Source organism: Carcharhinus amblyrhynchos, chromosome 28 (genome assembly GCF_965287045.1).
Source record: "Carcharhinus amblyrhynchos chromosome 28, sCarAmb.v2.hapA, whole genome shotgun sequence".
NCBI lineage: Eukaryota > Metazoa > Chordata > Chondrichthyes > Carcharhiniformes > Carcharhinidae > Carcharhinus > Carcharhinus amblyrhynchos.
In genome coordinates, this window is record NC_137351.1 from 29,783,611 (window position 1) to 29,802,775 (window position 19,165).

The window sequence follows — 19,165 nt, forward strand, 5'->3', positions numbered from 1 at the left end:
AACAAATGTACTTTTAACGGCCTCTTAAGTTGTATATCGCAGGAGTGTAGCCAGTAAGCCAGTGCTGAAGAATCAACAGTGACCAAATCTGTAGAACTGTATATGTTACAATCAGTTTTGGAATTTAATATTTTGCTTGCAATAAACACAAGTGAACGGGATATTTGTACTGCTTGACTTGCCAAATAGCGCAATCAACTCGTGAACTCAGCACCATTGTGGAACTAAATATTCTAAAGGGCAAGCTTTAATTTCAGCACTTATCTCTCCCAGTCTTCAGTTTCGCAGACTGGAATGTGCAGATTGTGCATGTACAACATTTTTCCATCGTATAAACAGAAAGATTTGTAAATGTTGTTAACCCCAGAGTTCTGATGGAAATGTATGTGATAGAAAGATATGAGAGAGGAAGAAGTCAGTCTAGTCGAAGCAGATGATGGTTTTTAACATATTTGGATGTGCGGAGTAAGAAAGTAACCCGTGGATCAGAAGTTGTAAACTTTGATTTTTAAACAATGCGAGCTCAGATAAACACATGCCTGATCCATTTGCATGTTTCATTATTCCCATAGTATAATATCTTTGATCCAAGCATAGCACTTAAGTTTATAATCCCAGTTATGTATTTCATTAGGCTCAGCACTTAAATGGAGCAAATTTGCTTCTATAGCCCATAATACCATAAGACATTGGAGCAGAGTTAGGCCATTTGGCCCATTGAGTCTTCCAGATGTCACAACACACCGGTTAAACTCACCAGTTGCTCTTTGGGTAGAGAAGAATATTAAACTAGGAGTGCAAAAAGGCCTATGGACCTATTAGCCCCACACAGTGGCACAGTGGTTAGCGTTGCTGCCACTTAGCGCGAGAGATATGTGTTCGATTCCAGGCTAGGGTCACTGTCTCTGCGGAGTCTGCACATTTTCCCCACGTCTCCATCGATTTCTTCTGGGTGCTCACACAGTTGGAAAGATGTGCTGGTTTGGTGCATTGGCCATGCTAAATTCTCCCTCAGTGTACCCAAACAGGCGCCGGAGTGTGGCAACTAGGAGACTTTGACAGCAACTTCATTACAATGTTAATGTACTTATGACACCAAGAAATAAATATTAAATCAGGAGTGAAGAAAGACCTATGGAGCCATCAACCCCATTTTAATTGAGAGTTCTTGCATGATTATTTGGTCATGGAATCCACTACCCCTCGCAACCTAACTCCCAGGCATTGCTAATTGATTTTCTACTTCCTATTGTCACCCACCCCCACCAGTGAAGTGGCTGGTGTGATATTGAATCTCATTTTTTGTTCAGTTGGCTGACCCGAATCCAAAATGATGGTGGGAAGCCCAAAATTGATGTGTTTCTTTGGGGTAGGAAGTGGAGGAAGGAGAAGTGAGATCACAAGGGTGTAATCATCATCCAGTTCACCCGTTCGAAAGTCCAAATGGGGTCTTTAGGTTTGCCTTGATCCCCAAGGTCAAGAAACCTGCTGACACTATAGGCTTACACAGGAATAAAGGCCAGATACAAGAGAGTATTTGGTGTCCTATCATAATTGCTTACAGATGAAGGACAAAACATAGTCAATCATGGAACATAGAAAAACTACAGCACAAACAGGCCCTTCGGCTCACAAGTTGCACTGATCATATCCCTACCTACTAGGCTTACCTATAACCCTCAATCCCATTAAATCCCATGTACTCATCCAGAAGGCTTTTAAAAGACCCAAGCGAATTCGCCTCCTCCACTAACAGCAGCCGATTCCACTCACCCACCACCCTCCAGCGAAGAACTTACCCCTAACATTTCCTCTGTACCTACTCCCCAGCACCTTAAACCTGTGTCCTCTCATAGCGACCATTTCAGCCCTGGGAAATAGCCCCTGAGAATCCACCCAATCTATACCTCTCAACACCTTATACACCTCTATCAGGTCACCTGTCTTCCTTCGTCTCTCCAGGGAGAAAAGACCGAGTTCTCTCAACCTATTCTTGTAAGGCACCAAATCCGGGCAACTTCTTTGTAAATCTCCTCTGCACCCTTTCAATAGCTTCAATCAATATTTACTTCGGATGTGATCTTACCAGCCATTCACAACACGGTTCTGTTGCAGCGAGGTCAGAGGATTTGGCACCCAGCTAAATCTCCGTTCCTGGCAGCGGGATGGAAAAGTCCTGCTATAACATTCCAGCCTTTCCTTAAGCTTCCAATTTAAATTATTGACTGAACGATGGTGTAAACTGTGATTTAAAAATCCAGAAATGTGTACGATAGCATTGTGGTTGTGTTACTGGGCTAATGATCTGGAGACAAGAGTTCAAATCCCAAGAGGGCAGTTGGGAAATTTTAATTTTAGTTCATTAATAAATCTGGAATTAAGAAGCTATGTTAACTAATGGGGACCAAGAAACCACCAGATTGTTGTCAAACGCCCTTGTGGCTCACTAATGCCCTTTAGTGTACGGTTCGGCAAGATCCTGCACGAGTGGCATGGTAGCACAGTGGTTAGCACTGCTGCTTCACATCTCCAGGGTCCTGGGTTCGATTCCTGGCTCGAGTCACCGTCTGTGTGGAGTTTGCACATTCTCCTCGTGTCTGTGTGGGTTTCCTCCGGGTACTCCGGTTTCCTCCCACAGTCCAAAGATGTGTGGGTTAGGTTGATTGGCCATGCTAAGAAATTGACCCTTAGTATCCAGGGGTGCGTAGGTTAGAGGGATTAGTGGGTATAATATGTAGGGATATGGAATAGGGCCTGGGTGGGATTGTGTACGGTGCAGACTCGATGGGCCGAAGGGCCTCTTTCTGCACTGTGGGGTTCTATGATTTAAGGAAGGAAATCTGCCATCCTTATCCAGTTTTAGCCTGTATCTAACAAAACTCTTAACTGCCTTTTGAAATGGTCTGGCAAGCTATGTGATGTTGGTGTTACCTCGAAGGCGATTAAGAATAATTGATGCACCGTCGCATGAATGTTGGCTTCTATAGAAATCCCAGACAAAACATTTCTTGGGAAATTAGTTATGCATTGATTATTTAACAGCAGTTGATTCTAACCCAGGTCCCGGGACTACGCTATTTGAACTTTCTTACGTTTACTGAGAATTTTCTGCTTGTTTGTAGAGCAGATTTGGAGAAGTCCTCATTATAAACTTACTCACTTTATTAGCTGTAGGGCAATATATGATAGTGAGCAGACATTTATTGGCAACAAAACAGCAAAGAAAAACGGACAAAAATGAACTAGAAGGGAACATGTTTTGACTATTTTTCTGTCCCTCAGAAAGTCAGTAAACTGGTTTGCAGCTTGTGATACGGCGACACATGGCTGGGATTTTCCATCGCCGTTGGCCGCCGGCACTATCTTCCAATCAATGGCCATTTGTGTGGCTCGTCAGCCCCTCTGCCAATGGGAAACCCACCACAGGGGATCGACCTCAGCGGGACTGGAAAATCTTGCTGGTGGAAAGGGCTGGAAAATCCCATTCTTTGTGTTGAGTGAAGACTTTGCTTCATTTGAGTTCATATTCTTCGGATCAATCTACAAAACTGGGACACTGTTCTGAGTGTAATGGGCAACAGTCAGCACTGCTGTGTCAGGGATTCTATAATGCCACTAGGCCATCACTTCCCAGGCAGGGAGTTGCACATGCTTATCGGGGAGCCAGGTTCAATTCCAGCCCTGGATGACACTGCTTCTCCCTGTGTCTACGTGAGTTTCCCCCGGGTGCTCCGGTTTCCCCTCTCAGTCCAAAGATGTGTAGTTTGATGGGTTACCCATGATAAGTATATGGGGAAAGGGGGGCCTGGCTCTTTCAGCGAGTTGGTGCCAACACAATGGGCTGAATGGCCACCTACTGCATCCTGTGATGATTTATATCCACCTGGCAAAGATGTTTCATTTGAATCCACTTCAAGTTTGGAATTTGTTCTTTGGAATATTCCTGTGGCAAGTTTTATTGAGTTACCGATTGGGGTTTTTTTACTAGACAGTGAAACATTGAAGTGGAACTTATTCCTTAGATCTGTAACTATAAGTGACAGGAACACTCATTATAGATTATGCACTTCCAATCCAACATGCTCCTATACGCCTGAACATGGGTCAATCAATGCCCATCACTCGAATCCTGATACATAGACAATTAATGTACAATTAACACTGAGCACCTTTAGACAACACTGGGGACAGATTGGAGATTTTTCAGACAATATCCAATGATCTATTTCAGTGCAGGGAGCTGGACACCCTCGAGGACAGCCTAACCTTTGGGAGTGATGAGTGTCAGACAGCTGCCTCTTCCCCACCTGTCCGCCCCAGCCGAATCCTCTCTAAGACCAGGGAATAATTGTGACGTTGTGAACAGGAGAAGGCAGCCAGCTTAACTTTCAAACATACTGCCAGCAGCTGTAGGCCCATTGAGTGACTGAGCATCAGGAAGAGCGGGTCATCCATGTCTTTGTTGATCCATAGCCTGTTACCATACTCCTACTCAACTATCATTTCACACGCACACTGGATGAGGCTACAAGGGGACACACATAATGAATCTAAATGAAAGCACCGTGTCTGAAACATTAGTTGAGTGTACATAGAACATTACAGGCCCTTCGGCCCTCGATGTTGCACCGACTAGTGGAACCAATCTAATGACCCTCTAACCTAAACTATTTCAATGTTATCACTGCCTGGGAAGTGACTGCCTAGTGGCATTATAGAATCCCGACAGTGCAGAAAGAGACCATTCGGCCCATCGAGTCTGCACAATCCCAACCAGGCCCTATTCCTGTAACCCCACATATTTACTCTGTTAATCCTCCTGACACTGGGGTCAATTAAGCATGGCCAATCCACCTAACCCGCACACCTTTGGATTGTGGGAAAAAAACCGGAGCACCCGGGGGAAACCCACGCAGACACGGGGAGAATGTGCAAACTCCACTCGGACAGTGACCCAAGACAGGAATTGAACTTGGGTCCTTGGAGCTGTGAGGCAGCAGTGCTAACCACCGTGCCTCCTCCTCACTAGACTATTAATCCAGAAATTATTGTCACTAGACTATTAATCCAGAAACTCAGCTAACGTTCTGGGGACCCGGTTTGAATCCCACCACGGCAGATGGTGGAATTTGAACTCAACAAAAAAAATCTGGAATTAGGAATCCACTGATGACAATGAAATCATTGTCGATTGTCAAAAAAATCCATCTGGTTCATGAATGTCCTTTAGGGAAGGAAATCTGCTGTCATTATCTGGTCTGGCCTACATGTGACTCCAGAGCCACAGCAATGTGGTTGACTCTCAACTGCCCTCCAAGGGCAACCAGGGATGGGCAATAAATGCTGGCCAAACAGTGAAGCCAATATCCCATGAATGAATAAGAAAAAGTATATGATTTGAGTGTAATGTTGAATTCAGAATGTTGATACTGAGACAGGTTCCCAAAACAAAAGGCAAGTTCACTGGGTCAGAATTGAATTGAGGAAACCTCTGTTAGGCCCCCCCCTCCATCAGGAGGCCTTAGAATCATTACACCAGCGACAGCAGAAACAGGGTTAGACAGGGTGGATTCAGAAAGAATGTTCCCAATGGTGGGGGAATCCAGAACTAGGGGTCGTAGTTTGGGAATAAAAGGTAAAACCTTTAGAGCTGAAGTGAGGAGAAATTTCTTCACCCAGAGAGTGGTGAACATGTGGAATTCACCACCACAGAAAGTAGTCAACACCAAAACTTTGTCTGATTGCAAGAAGAAATTTGTTCTAGATCTTGGGGCTAAAGGGATCAAGGAGTTTGGGTTGAAAGGGGGAGGATCAGATATTGAATTCAATAGTTAGTCATGGTCAAAATGAATGGCGGTGCAGGCTCGAAGGGTTGAATGGCCTACTCCTGCATCCAGCTTCTATGTTTAACCAGCAACAGGAGCCATCATGAGACAGGACTGATATTAACACAGAAAATGCTGGATAAGCTCAGCACATCTGCAAACACCTGTGGAGAGAGAAACAGAGTTAACATTTTGGGTCTAAGTGATGCTTCAGCCGGGACTTTGAGTCAATGTGAGGTAGCGGTGGACAGATTTTTATTTAGTGAGGCTTTGAAGGGCTGTGGCAATCGGGCAGATAAGTGGAGTTGAGACCGAGGTGAGATTAGCTGTGATCGTATTAAATAGTGGAGCGGGCGTAAGGGGCTGAGTAGCTACTCCTGTTCCTAGTTCTTCTTACGATTCTTCTGATGGAAGTGTAAAGAATTATGTAGTTGGAAAAGGGACAAAGGAGGTGGGGCAGAACAGAAGACAAGGGTTAAGTAGATATGGACAAACTTGTCACTGACATAAGATTAAGGGGAATGGTAATGATGCCATTAAGGGATGTAGTGCTAATAGTGGCAAAAGGTGAGATAGCAGGATGTGTTAATCATAGAAACCTACAGTGCAGAAAGAGGCCCTTCGGCCCATCGAGTCTGCACCGAACACAATCCCACCCAGGGTCTACCCCCATAACCCTACATTAATCCCTCTAACCTACGCATCCCTGGACACTAAGGGGCAATAATGGGAGCAAATGAACCCCAAGTGGCAGATGGCCAAGTGCGGGAGGAATGGGGTTGTGTTCAGCCAAACCAGGGAGCTGAAAAGGAACTCGCAACAAAACTACAAGAAGAGAAAGGTCACAATTCCAAAGTTTTTGAATTCAGTTTTGAGTCCACAAGGCTGTAACTTGCCCAATTGGAGAATGAGGTGTTGTTCCTCCAGTTTGCGTTGGGCTTCACTAGTACATTGCAGCAGACCAGGGATGGACATTAGAACAAGAGGCTGAGTTGAATTGGCAAGCAACAGAAAGGCTGGAGTCATGAGACAGGACTGGCCATTGGCAGTCTCAGAAGCAGGAGGAAAACTAGGGTCAGGCCAGAGAGGCAACATATAAAAGCTGGCAACTAATGCCAAAGATTGAACCATCAAATCTATAAAATATCCATTTTATTCGGTGAGCAGCAGTAGGAGAGAAGTAATCTTTCCAAAACTATCAAATTGTTTGTCAGAGCAATTACTATCCAGTTTCATAGGTTTAAGCATGCGATTAGAGAGACATTACATAAGGTACAAGATTGCAAATCCAAAGTTTAAGCTATGCAGCTTGTTTGATCGAGTATGACTGTCTGTGGATGAGTTTAGCACTAAGACTTTTTTCTCTTTCATGGGATGTGGGCCTCGTTGGCGAGGCCAGCATTTATTACCCGTTCCAAAGTCACCTTTAAACCTATTGGTTTGCTAGAACATTTCAAGGTGCAAAGTCAAAGTCATTGATGTGAGTCTGGAGTTTACACGTAGGCCAGACCAGGTAAGGACGGCAGATTTCCTTCCCTAAAGGGCATTAGTGAACCAGATGTATTTTTACAACGATTGCCAATAGTTTTACAGTCACCATTGCTGAGACTAATTTTATATTCCAGATTCATTAACTGAATTTAAAATCCATTAGCTGCTCTGGTGGGATTTGAAACCAGGGTCGGAATGCTCCAGCCATTCAGGCCAGCAGGATTCTCTGGTCCCACTTCAGTGTATGAAGATTCGGCTGAGCGCCAAATGCAGGGCATGAACAGGCGGAGAATCCTGGCCCTGATGTCCTTAAAACATTAGCTTGGGTTTCTGGATTTAAAAACCCAGTGATATTAGCACTGTGCCATCATCTCCATGTTGTCCTGGGGCACGTGTCTGGCAGCGCTCGCGAGACGACAAACTTGGAGAGAGACTGAAACAGATTATCGTCCTGCACGCTTAAGTATATAGTACCACATCCACCAAGTTATTTCAACTATAATTTGTCCCTTGGCTTGTCTTCCAGTGAAGAAAACCATATTAATTTGTTTAATTTTGAAGCTTAGCATTTGGTATTGAGATTGTGCCTGTGTTTACCCAGGTTTACATTTGTAGCCGGAGGTTTGCAGTGCTTTATTGTACTTGCGATGTTGGCATAGATGGCTGGCTCCACAGTGCCGAGGTCAGCTGGCAACATGTTTTGGTAATTTCACATTAGAAACTGCTTGCATAATGAATAATCAGAACAGTACTTTCTTGTGCAATAGACTTGTTTGACAGAGGGCAAAAAAAAAACAGATTATTCATTATAATCTTGAACAGACTTGGATTTTTTTTTCTTCTGGAAGGAAGTTCATTTTGAAAGGCCTTAATTGCAACGAGTAGAAGAGATAAAATGGAATATATTCTGTTGTCTGTCCTTTTAATGGTGATTAACTACACATAATAAATTTATTCAAAAAAACAAGTCAGCGTGGAAGGGAATTTTATTTGGCCAACGAACATTTGATCATGATAGTTGTAGGAAATGTTTTGGAAAAAAAAGCGGGTTTTATAAGCTCAGCCTTTCAGGAGCGACTGTTTGCCTCCGCTCAGTGGGATTTCAGTCAATGACTGGCTTCATTATACATAGACCCTGGCAGGTATTTTCTACGAATGTTTTGACAGGTGAAGAAAAAGTCAGCTCAATTCAGAACCAGAGCGAAAGCCCTTGTCGAGAATGATTTCATTTGCTGCGCCAGTCTTGGCTGACGACCCAAATCTATTAGCATTGAAGAGCATTAAAAATTATCAGGGATTAGAGGATTTTGAGCGTGGAGCCTTCCTTTGTCGAGTCATGCGCATATGTTAAAACTGGTTTATAATGGGGGCTTTTGTAAAGTGCCTGACACATGTTTCTTCGATGCTTTGAAAGACTGTTCTCTGTGTCATTTTTTTTTTATTATTTGCTCTCTTGCAGGCGTTGTGAAGGGCGGAACATTAGGTACAAAACCTGCAGCAATGTGGTAAGTACGCCATAAAATGCATCTGATTAGTCATTATTATGAATTACGGTTCTCTTCTCCGCTGTCACAGATGGAGAAATTACACTAAGTGAGCGTGTTTCCTTTCACATGTGCTTTGTTAGTGCGCATGATGTTAGCATTTATGAATAAAATGCTTTCTCAGTCTCACACTGAGAGCCATAGTTTGAAGGCAGTGGCACGATAAAATGGGAATTATCGAATAATCCCTAGCTTTTTTCTGTCTCCCAATATCCAACTTTGGCACTCACAGCAAGTAGCAGGGCATTTACAACTGATTGCATCCGAATGCATAAAAGTGTTTCTCACTTGTCTCCAGCTCACTTGTGTTTCTTTTGTATAGCTTGTGTATTCCTGAGGAGCAAGATATACGACCTGCTTCAGTCACGGGGAGGCGGTGGTGTACTGGTATTGTCACTGGGCTCGTAATCCAGAGATCCAGAGTAATGCTGTGGGACCTGAGTTCAAATCCCACCATGGCAAACGGTGAAATTTGAATTCAATATAAAATCTGGAATTTAATTTAAAAAAAAGGCCAAATGATGACCATGGTCGATCGTTGCAAAAACCCATCTGATTCACTCATGCCCTATAGGGAAGGAAATCTGCTGTATGTGCCCGGTTTGGCCTGCACTCGACTCCAGACTCACACTATGTGTTGACTCTTAACTGCCCTCAGAAACGGCCTCGTAAGTCACTCACTTCAAGGGCAATTAGGGATGGACAATAAATGCTGGACAAGAATGGATAAATAAAATAAATCACAGATGGATAAGATCACAGCTTTCTTTTGGTATGTTTATTGAAAATGTTCTTATATTTTACATAGCAAACAAACACAGATACAGATCCACACAGTGCTCGCGTGTACGTACCAACGCGACTGGGCACCGGACTCCCCATGGCTAGGGACAAACCCCTGGTATCTCTGGCACCCACCCTGCCCAAGTCTAATTGCACAGGTAATGAGGGTAATAACAAAATAGACAAAAAGCCAGAGGAACGCCGCTGGAGAACCAACTGAGTGCCCAAACAGCCCAGCTATAAACTAGCGAGCGGAGGAAGGAAAGAGAGACAGCAAAGGAGAGAGAAGAAAGAGAGTGAGAGGCAATAAAGTTGTCGTGTTGGTCACCACACCTTGGCGAGGTGGGTGAAGGGCCGAGGCGTGTCCACCAATCGAGGGGTGGGGGGGGTGGTTCTGTGGGAGCACTCAGGGTCCTGTGACCATCGGGTATCTAGTTACCAGCTCCAATTGTAGTGTCCCAATGTGCGCTATAAGTGATTGCCAGATCTTACAGAACCTAGCAGTGGACCCATGTAGCGTGCACCTCCTCATCTTCTCCAGCTTAATGGTGTCTACCACCTCCTTCACCCACTCCGAGTGCATCGGGGGTGCAACTGATTTCCACCTAAACAGGACTAGTTGTCTTGCCAGGAGTGTAATGAAAGCTACAAAATCAGCTTGGAATTTCAGTCGCAGTAGATTTGAAGGCACGACCCCAAACAGGGCAGCCTTGGGAGGGGGGGCGGGGGGGGGGGGGGCACTTATTTCCCCATCTAACATGGCTACCATTGTCTCAAATATCGATGTCTAGTAGTTATACAGTGATGGGCAAGTCCTGAACATACGTAACAGGGTGTCGGGAGCTTGCCGGCACCATTCACAAATGGGGCTTGTTCCTAGAGAGTCTAACCATAGTTAAGAACATAAGAAATAGGAGCAGGAGTCGGCCATCTAGCCCTTCGAGCCTGCCCCACCATTCAATAAGATCATGGCTGATCTGAAGTGGATCAGTTCCACTTTCCCGCTCTCTCCCCATAACCCTTAATTCCCTTGTCTATCAAAAACCTATCTACCCGTGTCTTAAATATATTTAGTGAGGTAGCCTCCACCACTTCAACGGGCAGAGAATTCCAGAGATTCACCACCCTTTGAGTGAAGAAGTTCCTCCTCAACTCCGACCTAAACTGCCCCCCCGTTATCTTGAGGCTGTGCCCTCCAGTCCTGCTATCCTTTCTAAGCGGGAAGAATCTCTCTACCTCTACCCTATCCATCCCCTTCATTATCTTATACATCTCTATAAGATCCCCCCTCATCCTTCTAAACTCCAACGAGTACAAACCCAGTCTATTTAGTCTCTCGTCATAGTCCAACCCCCTCATCTCCGGTATCAGCCTAGTGAACCACCTCTGCACTCCCTCCAAGGCCAAAATATCCTTGCGCAAGTGCGGTGACCAAAACTGCACACAGTACTCCAGCTGCGGCCTCACCAGTGCCCTGTACAGTTGCAGCAAGACCTCCCTGCTTTTATATTCTAACCCCCTCGCTATATGGTTAGATATGCTCTGTGAAAGAGTTTACATTGTATCACACCCAGCTAGGCACGTATTGAGGAGGAGTGTACTCGATGCAGCACCATGTCTCAATCCTCCTCCGAGAACTCCAGATCTCATTCCCATAAAGATTTAACCACTGATAGAGAATTCTGTTGGGACAGAATTTGAGAATAAAGAACAGAAATGATACACGTAGAAGGCACTAAAAAGATGTCCATGGAGTAGTGAGGTTGGAGTGTCGGAAATTGGGGGTACGCACAGTGTCAAATTTGCAAATATCTGAAAAAGTGCATTGCAGGTGAAGCAAACTTATCCACCACCTGCTGGAATGATGCAAACACACTGTCCACTTAACAAACCCCCAAATGCTGTGATCCCGTGCTTGATCCATATGTTGAAGGCACCATCCAAAATAGATGGGGGCGGCATGGTAGCACAGTGGTTAGCACTGCTGCTTCACAGCTCCAGGATCCTGGGTTCGATTCCCGGCTGGGGTCACTGTCTGTGTGGAGTTTGCACATTCTCCTCGTGTCTGCGTGGGTTCCCTCCGGGTGCTCCGGTTTCCTCCCACAGTCCAAAGATGTGTGGGTTAGGTTGATTGACCATGCTAAGAAATTGCCCCTTGGTGTCCAGGGATGCGTAGGTTCGAGGGATTAGTGGGTATAATATGTAGGGATATGGGGGTAGGGCCTGGGTGGGATTGTGTTTGGTGCAGACTCGATGGGCCGAAGGGCCTCTTTCTGCACTGTAGGGTTCTATGGTTCTAAAATGGTTAGTTGATACTGGGGAGGCCAGCGACCAGGCCTGAAACTCAAAGTGGCATCTAAATTGCGATCAAATTCTAAGAATTGACTTGCCGAGTGCACTCGATTCCCTAGAATACTGGGCAGATTTACCAAGGAAGCCAGGGAAGGCAGAGCACAGGAGGAGTATTCCAACTGCAGCCAACAAGGAACCTCCTGTTGCCACTCTCGCTGCACCCAACAAACTACCGCTCTCGTATTAGCTGCCCAATAATAAAATGGGAAATTGGTCAATCCCATACTCCCCTCCCGTTTAGGACTTTGCAAGACTGTCCTCTGCATTCTTGGGCTTCTTCCTATTCTGGAAAAAGCTTGAAATGAGCCAATCAAGTCAATGAAGAAAGGATTTGGGAATGAACACTGGGACACACTGGAAGATATAAAAACTTAGAATCATAGAACCCTACAGTGCAGAAAGAGGCCTTTCGGCCCATCGAGTCTGCATCGAACACAATCCCACCCCAAACCCTACGCCCATATCCCTAATATTATACCCACTAATCCCTCTAACCTACACATCCCTGGACACTAAGGGGCAGTTTTTTAGCATAGCCAATCAACATAACCCACACATCTTTGGACTGTGGGAGGAAACCAGAGCACCCGGAGGAAACCCACGCAGACCCGAGGAGAATGTGCAAACTCCACACAGACAGTGACCCGAGGCGAGAATTGAAGCCAGGACCCTGGAGCTGTGAAGCAGCAGTGCTAACCACTGTGCTACCGTGCCGGTGAAGATGGAGGTACTTAGGTAAGTACCTCCATCTTCACCGCATTGATACAGCTCGCGAATGATAACGGGGAGGATGGACCAATGTTTGAGGTCCTGTTCTGTCCGCCCTTTAAGTGGAATAAAGTTAGCTCCAAAATTTGCTCAATAAATTTGCTAGTCACTTGCATTCTCAATCAAGTAAACTGTCGAGTGACAACCTTGCAAGGCAGGGTGTGGAGCAGGAGGCTACGAGCCACTGCATTTAAGGGAAGGAGCTCACTCTTATTCAAGTTAAGCTTGTACCCTGAAATATGACCAACCCTCTCCAGTATAGATAAGACTTCAGGAATCGAGGTGGGCGGGTTGTCCGCATACAGCAATACTCTTCGCTCGATACCCTCCAGACCAATCCCCACTACTCATTTGCTGTCGCAAAAAGCCGAAGCAAGAAGTTCAATAGCAATGGCAAATAATGGGGGAGAGGGGGCATCCTTACCTGGTGCCTCCGGACAAAGGGATAAAAGCTAAATGCACATCATTTGTCCGGAACAAGGCCAGAGGGACAGAGTACCGCAGGAGTTGAGTTTTGGGCCGAACCCAAACCTCTTGAGAGCATAAAATAAATAATCCCGTTCCATCCGATCAAATGCTTTCTCAGAGTCCAGCGAGATTAACATCTTTGGTAGCTTGGAGTGGCCGGTGCGTACATACTGTTAAAGAGCTGCCCAATATTCAAGTCCATGTGTCTATTTTTAGTGAACCCAGTCTGGTCACGCGAGATGATAGAGGGCAGAATGTCCTCCAAGTGAATGGCCAGAATCTTAGACATCAGTCCACATTCAGCAGTGAGATCGGTCTATAAGAGCTGCAGATTTGAGGGTCTTCATTCTTTTTAAGGATAAATGAAATTGTCGCTTGCCTCAAAGTGTGCAGCAGAGAGAGCAGTTCTCATTTGATGCTTTGATCATGTGGTGTAGCCAACCTATCCACAGATTTCTTTTTGTCGAATTCGTTGGGGTACCCATCTGGTCCCGGACACTTCCCGCTTGGCATTGTTCTGGCTGCCTGAACGATTTCTTCAATATCAATTGGTTTCTCCAGTGTTGCAGCCTCTCCCCTGTCCACCACAGGGAGATTCAGTGCCCCAAAGAACTCTTGAAAGTCCGCCTCATTGGCAATACTCTCCAAGCTCTTGAGGGTTGAGTGAAAGTCCCTATACAGTTCATTTGTTCGCTGTGGATCAGTAGAGATCACATTCAGAATCTGCATTAGTGGTATTAGACTTTTGGTGGAGAATTGGTGCAGCTGATGTAGCCTGATTGCATTGTCCCCATGCTCATAGTGTGTGTACTTAGACTTGAACAGCATCACTTCCGCTTGACATGAAGACAAGGTGTCAAACTCCGCCTGTTGAGTAAGCGTTCCTTATATACTTCTGGGGACGGGCCCACAGCTTACACAGCATCAACTTGAGCGATACGCCCCAGCAATTCCGATAACCACCTACCTCTCAGCTTCGCCTCATGTGCTGAATAAGATATGATCTGGCCCCTTAAATAAGCCTTCAATGTCTTCCATAAGCTGAGAGTCCCTGAGCATCATTAAACTTGAAGAAATCATCGATCTGGGTTACCAGAAATCTAACAAATTCATCATCAGAGAACAGACCAGTATTAAATTGCCAAGGCGTAACGGGGCCCACCCTCCTTCCCACTACCAAGTCCATTGTCAAGGGAGCATGGTCCGAGATTACAGTGGATTTGTAGGAGCATGAGTGCGCAGCTGGGAGCAATTTATTATCTACCAAAAAATAATCTATACATGAATACATGTGTTGGGCAGGTGGAAAAAAAAAGAATATTCCCTCCTAGTGGGGTTAAGAAACCTCCATGGGCCTGACACTGCATATTCCATGAGAAATGATTTAATAATTTCTGCCGACTTGGAAGATACAGCGGTTCTGAGGGAGGAGCGATCCAGGGCAGGATTCAACCAACAGTTGAAATCACCACCCAGTATCAACAAATTTTCATAATTTTGTAATTTTCATAAATGACCTGGATGAGGAAGTGGAGGGATGGGTTGGTAAGTTTGCCGGCGACATGAAGGTTGGTGGTGTTGTGGATAGTCTGGAGGGATGTCAGAAGTTGCAGCGTGACATAGATAGGATGCAAGACTGGGCGAAGTGGCAGATGGACTTCAACCCGGAGAAATGTGTAGTGGTCCATTTTGGCAGGTCCAATGGGATGAAGGAATATAATACCAAGGGTAAGACTCTTAACAGTGTAGAGAATCAGAAGGACCTTAGGGTCCAGGTCCATAGGACTCTTAAATCGGCCTTGCAGGTGGAGGATGTGGTCAAGAAGGCGTATGGTGTACTGGCCTTCATCAATCGAGGGATTGAGTTTAGGAGTCAGGAGATAATGCTGCAGCTTTATAAGACCCTAGTCAGACCCCACTTGGAGTACTGTGCGCCGTTCTGGTCGCCTCATTACAAGAAAGGTGTGGAAGCTATTGAAAGGATGCAGAGGAGATTTATAAGGATGTTGCCTGGATTGGGTGGCATGCTTTATGAGGATAGGTTGAGGGAGCTCAGTCTTTTCTCCCTGGAGAGACAAAGGATGAGAGGTGACCTGATAGAGGTGTATAAGATGTTGAGGGGTATAGATCGGGTGGATTCTCAGAAGCTATTTCCCAGGGCTGAAATGGTCGCTATGAGAGGACACAGGTTTAAGGTGCTGGGGAGCAGGGACTGAGGAGATGTTAGGGGTAAGTTTTTCACTTAGAGGGTGGTGAGTGAGTGGAATCGGCTGCTGTCAGTGGTGGTGGAGGCAAACTCGCTGGGGTCTTTTAAGAGACTTCTGGATGAGTACATGGGATTTAATGGGATTGAGGGTTATAGGTAAGCCTAGTAGGTAGAGATATGATCAGCGCAACTTGTGGGCTGAAGGGCCTGTTTGTGCTGTAGTTTTTCTATGTTCTAAATATGAATTCAAATCCAGAAGTAGCATGAAAAATGATTGTAAAAAGTTTTCACGGTCCCAGATTGGGCATACACATTGGCTAATAGCAGGGACGTCCCATGTAATTTACTCATGAGAATGACATATCAGCCATCTGAGGCAGACATTGGCTCCTACCAAGGGTAAGGACTTGTGGATGAGGATTGTGCCCTTCCTTTCTGCCCCCCTCGCCACCCCACCATGCCTTGGTGTATAGAATTGAGTGAAAGCATTGACCCCTCACATCCTCTTCAGAGCCTAAAATAGTCTACTGGCCTGAGGTGGGTCTCTTGGAGGAATACAATTTGGGTACACAGTTGTTGAAGATGTTGAAATATTTTACCGCGCTTAATCGGACAATTTAATCCCCTGACATTCCAGCTGGTGAACTTGGTCGCCCAGAGGGCGGAGTGTAAGGGCCTCCCAGCTAGTGTCCCACGTTCCTAACAGTAGATTGTCAGCCCTCCTCACTGGGGAGACCCCCCCACCTTCCTGTTTTCAAGTCATAGAGGTTTACAGCCTGGAAACAGGCCATTCAGCCCAATTTGTCCATGCCACCCTTTTTTTAAATCTCTAAGCTAATCCCAATTGCCCACGTTTGGCCCATATCCCTCTATACCCATCTTCTCCATGTAATCTAGGGGTACACAGCTCCTTGTTCACTGCTCCTTGAAAGTGGAATCACAGATGGACAGAGTGGTGCAGCAGGTGATCAAGAAGGCAAGTGGAATGTTGGCCTTTATCGCGAGAGGGATGGAGTATAAAAGCAGGGAGGTCTTGCTGCAATTGTACAAGGTACTGGTGAGGCCGCAACTAGAGTACTGTGTGCAATTTTGGTCCCCTTATTTGAGAAAGGATATATTAGCTTTAGAGGGAGTGCAGAGAAGGTTCACCAGGTTGATTCCGGAGATGAGGGGGTTAGCTTATGAGGAGAGATTGAATAGACTGGGCCTGTACTCATTGGAGTTTAGAAGGCTGAGGGGAGAGCTTATAGAGACATATAAGATAATGAAGGGGCTAGACAGGGTAGAAGCAGAGAGATTATTTCCACTTAGAATGGAAACAAGAGCTAGAGGGCACAGCCTCAAAATAAGGGGGAGTCAATTTAGAACAGAGTTGAGGAGGAACTTCTTCTCCCAGAGGGTGGTGAATCTCTGGAACTCTCTGCCCATTGAAGCAGTGGAGGCTACCTCGTTAAATGTGTTTAAGTCACAGGTAGATAGATTTTTGACCAATAAGGGAATTAAGGGTTATGGGGAGCAGGCGGGTAAGTAGAACTGAACGACTATCAGATCAGCCATGATCTTATTGAATGGCGGGGCAGACTTGAGGGGCTAGATGGCCTACTCCTGCTCCTATTTCTTATGTTCTTATGTTCTGTAAAGTGAGGGGTACAGATCAGCTAGATACTCAATATCTTTTCCCAAAGGCTGGGGAGTCTAAAACTAGAGGACATAGGTTTAAGGTGAGAGGGGAGAGATACAGAAGTGTCCAGAGGGGCAATTGTTTTCACACAGAGGATGGTGAGTTTCTGGAACAAGCTGCCAGAGGTAGTAGTAGAGGTGGGTACAATTTTGTCTTTTAAAAAACATTTAGATAGTTACATGGGTAAAATGGGTATAGAGGGATGTAGGCCAAATGCGGGCAACTGGAATTAGCTTTGCGCTTTGGAAAAAAAAGGGTGGCATGGACAAGTTGGACCGAAGGGCCTGTTTCCATGCTGTAAACCTCTACGACTCTATAACTGTCTAAATGCAGAGAAGAGTCTCTGTACAAACTTCTCGTTCTAGGTTAATAGACCATTCCTTCAAGCCTAAGATTCATGTAAATGCGTGTATTATTTTAATAAGCAAGAGTGAAGTGTTCAGTTTTGACGTAACACCATAATAAATATACCGTGAAAACAAAATCAGCTAAAGTTGAGTTTAACTGTCTAGTGTAACAGATGTAAACATTTAGCAGTATGTGACACAGATCCTACACAGACAGAGCGACGAATGAAGTAGCTGATGGAAAGAGGAGATTGGTGCATAGAATTGGTGCAAAGAGAGATAGATGCAATACTTCAGCCACGTCATTAGAGGTATAGAGAGACTGTCAGCGGAGGAAAAGATCAACAGAAGAAATAGGAGAGGGAAGCAGAGGCGTAAATGGATGATGAATATAATGAACTGTTTGGACTTCTGTGCAATGTGTATGGGCAGCTTAGAACATGATATGGAGATGCCGGCGTTGGACTGGAGTGAACATAGTAAGTCTGACAACACCAGGTTTAAGTCCAACCTGGTGTTCAATGAAAGCTAGTGAGTTTACTATCAAATGAATTGGTTGGACTTCAACCTGGTGTTGTCAGACTGCTTACAGCTTAGAACAGACAGAGGTGGGATCCATAACAGCCAGTCTTCCGTGAAGATGATGATACCAATGAATGTAACAGGGTGACAGAGGGGTGAGAAGTCAGCCAGAAACCTTTGGGAGCTCTGTATCCGGAATAGGAGTACAAGTTTAAGAACTTGTTGAAAGACCAAGGTAAGGTGCTGTATAATAATATGCTATATTATTGAGACTAGCTTTTCTCTAGATTTACTAATTGAATTTAAATTCCACTTGCTGCTCTGATGGGATTTGAACCCATACCCCCTGGAGCGTTAGCCTGGCCCTTTAGATTACTAGTCCAGTGCTATTAGCACTTTGCCACTATCTGCCCAAGAATGTGAGGAGTAGTGTGCTGCACATGTACGCAGACTCTGTACACTCCACTTCTCGATTGTTCAACTGATGTTAAGGGAAAATATTGCCCTTCCTCAATGCACAGCTTGTTGGAAAGCAGCAGCTTGTAAACTCTGTCTTTCCTGGGTGGGAATATTACAATAATGGCTTTTTACTGCAGTCTCCAGTTTCAACATGTTTAGATTGAGTGACACAATTCTCAGGGTGATATCTGGGAGTGATCAAGGTGGCACTCTGCAGCCATGATGATTTGTGAGGTAGGATATGAGCTTATCATCGCAATAGTAAAGTCCTTTTAACCTATACTGAAACAGCACACTATTGATGCTCTGAAGAAATGCTGTATGTGTCTGACTCCATCTGTAATTAAAATCGAGCATTTTTGTCAGGTGGGATTGCTCATAGATTTAAAGTTTATTTATTAGCGTCACAAGTAGGCTTATGTTAACATTGCAATGAAGTTACTGTGAAAATCCCCCAGTCGCCACACTCCGGCGCCTGTTTGGGTGCACTGAGGGAGAATTTAGCATGGCCAATACACCTAACCAGCACATCTTTGGACTGTGGGAGGAAACTGGAGCACCCCTGGAGGAAACCCACGCAGACACGGGAAGAATGTGCAGACTCTGCACAGACAGTGACCCAAGCCGGGAATCGAACCTGGGGTCACTGGCACTGAGAGGCAGAAGTGCTAACCACTGTGCCACCACGTTGCCCACTACTTCTTGCTGAACAGAAAGAT

The 19,165-nt window shown here is 45.2% G+C and overlaps 1 protein-coding gene across 1 annotated transcript in view; it reads left to right on the plus strand.

Moving 5' to 3' along the window:
- adamtsl3 (ADAMTS-like 3) overlaps nucleotides 1-19,165 on the plus strand; it is a 548,277-nt gene that overhangs the window by 245,203 nt on the left and 283,909 nt on the right. The window contains exon 5 of the mRNA XM_080214139.1: nucleotides 8,776-8,821. Within this exon, the coding sequence (XP_080070265.1) occupies nucleotides 8,776-8,821 (46 nt within the window). The remainder of the gene's footprint in view (nucleotides 1-8,775; nucleotides 8,822-19,165) is intronic.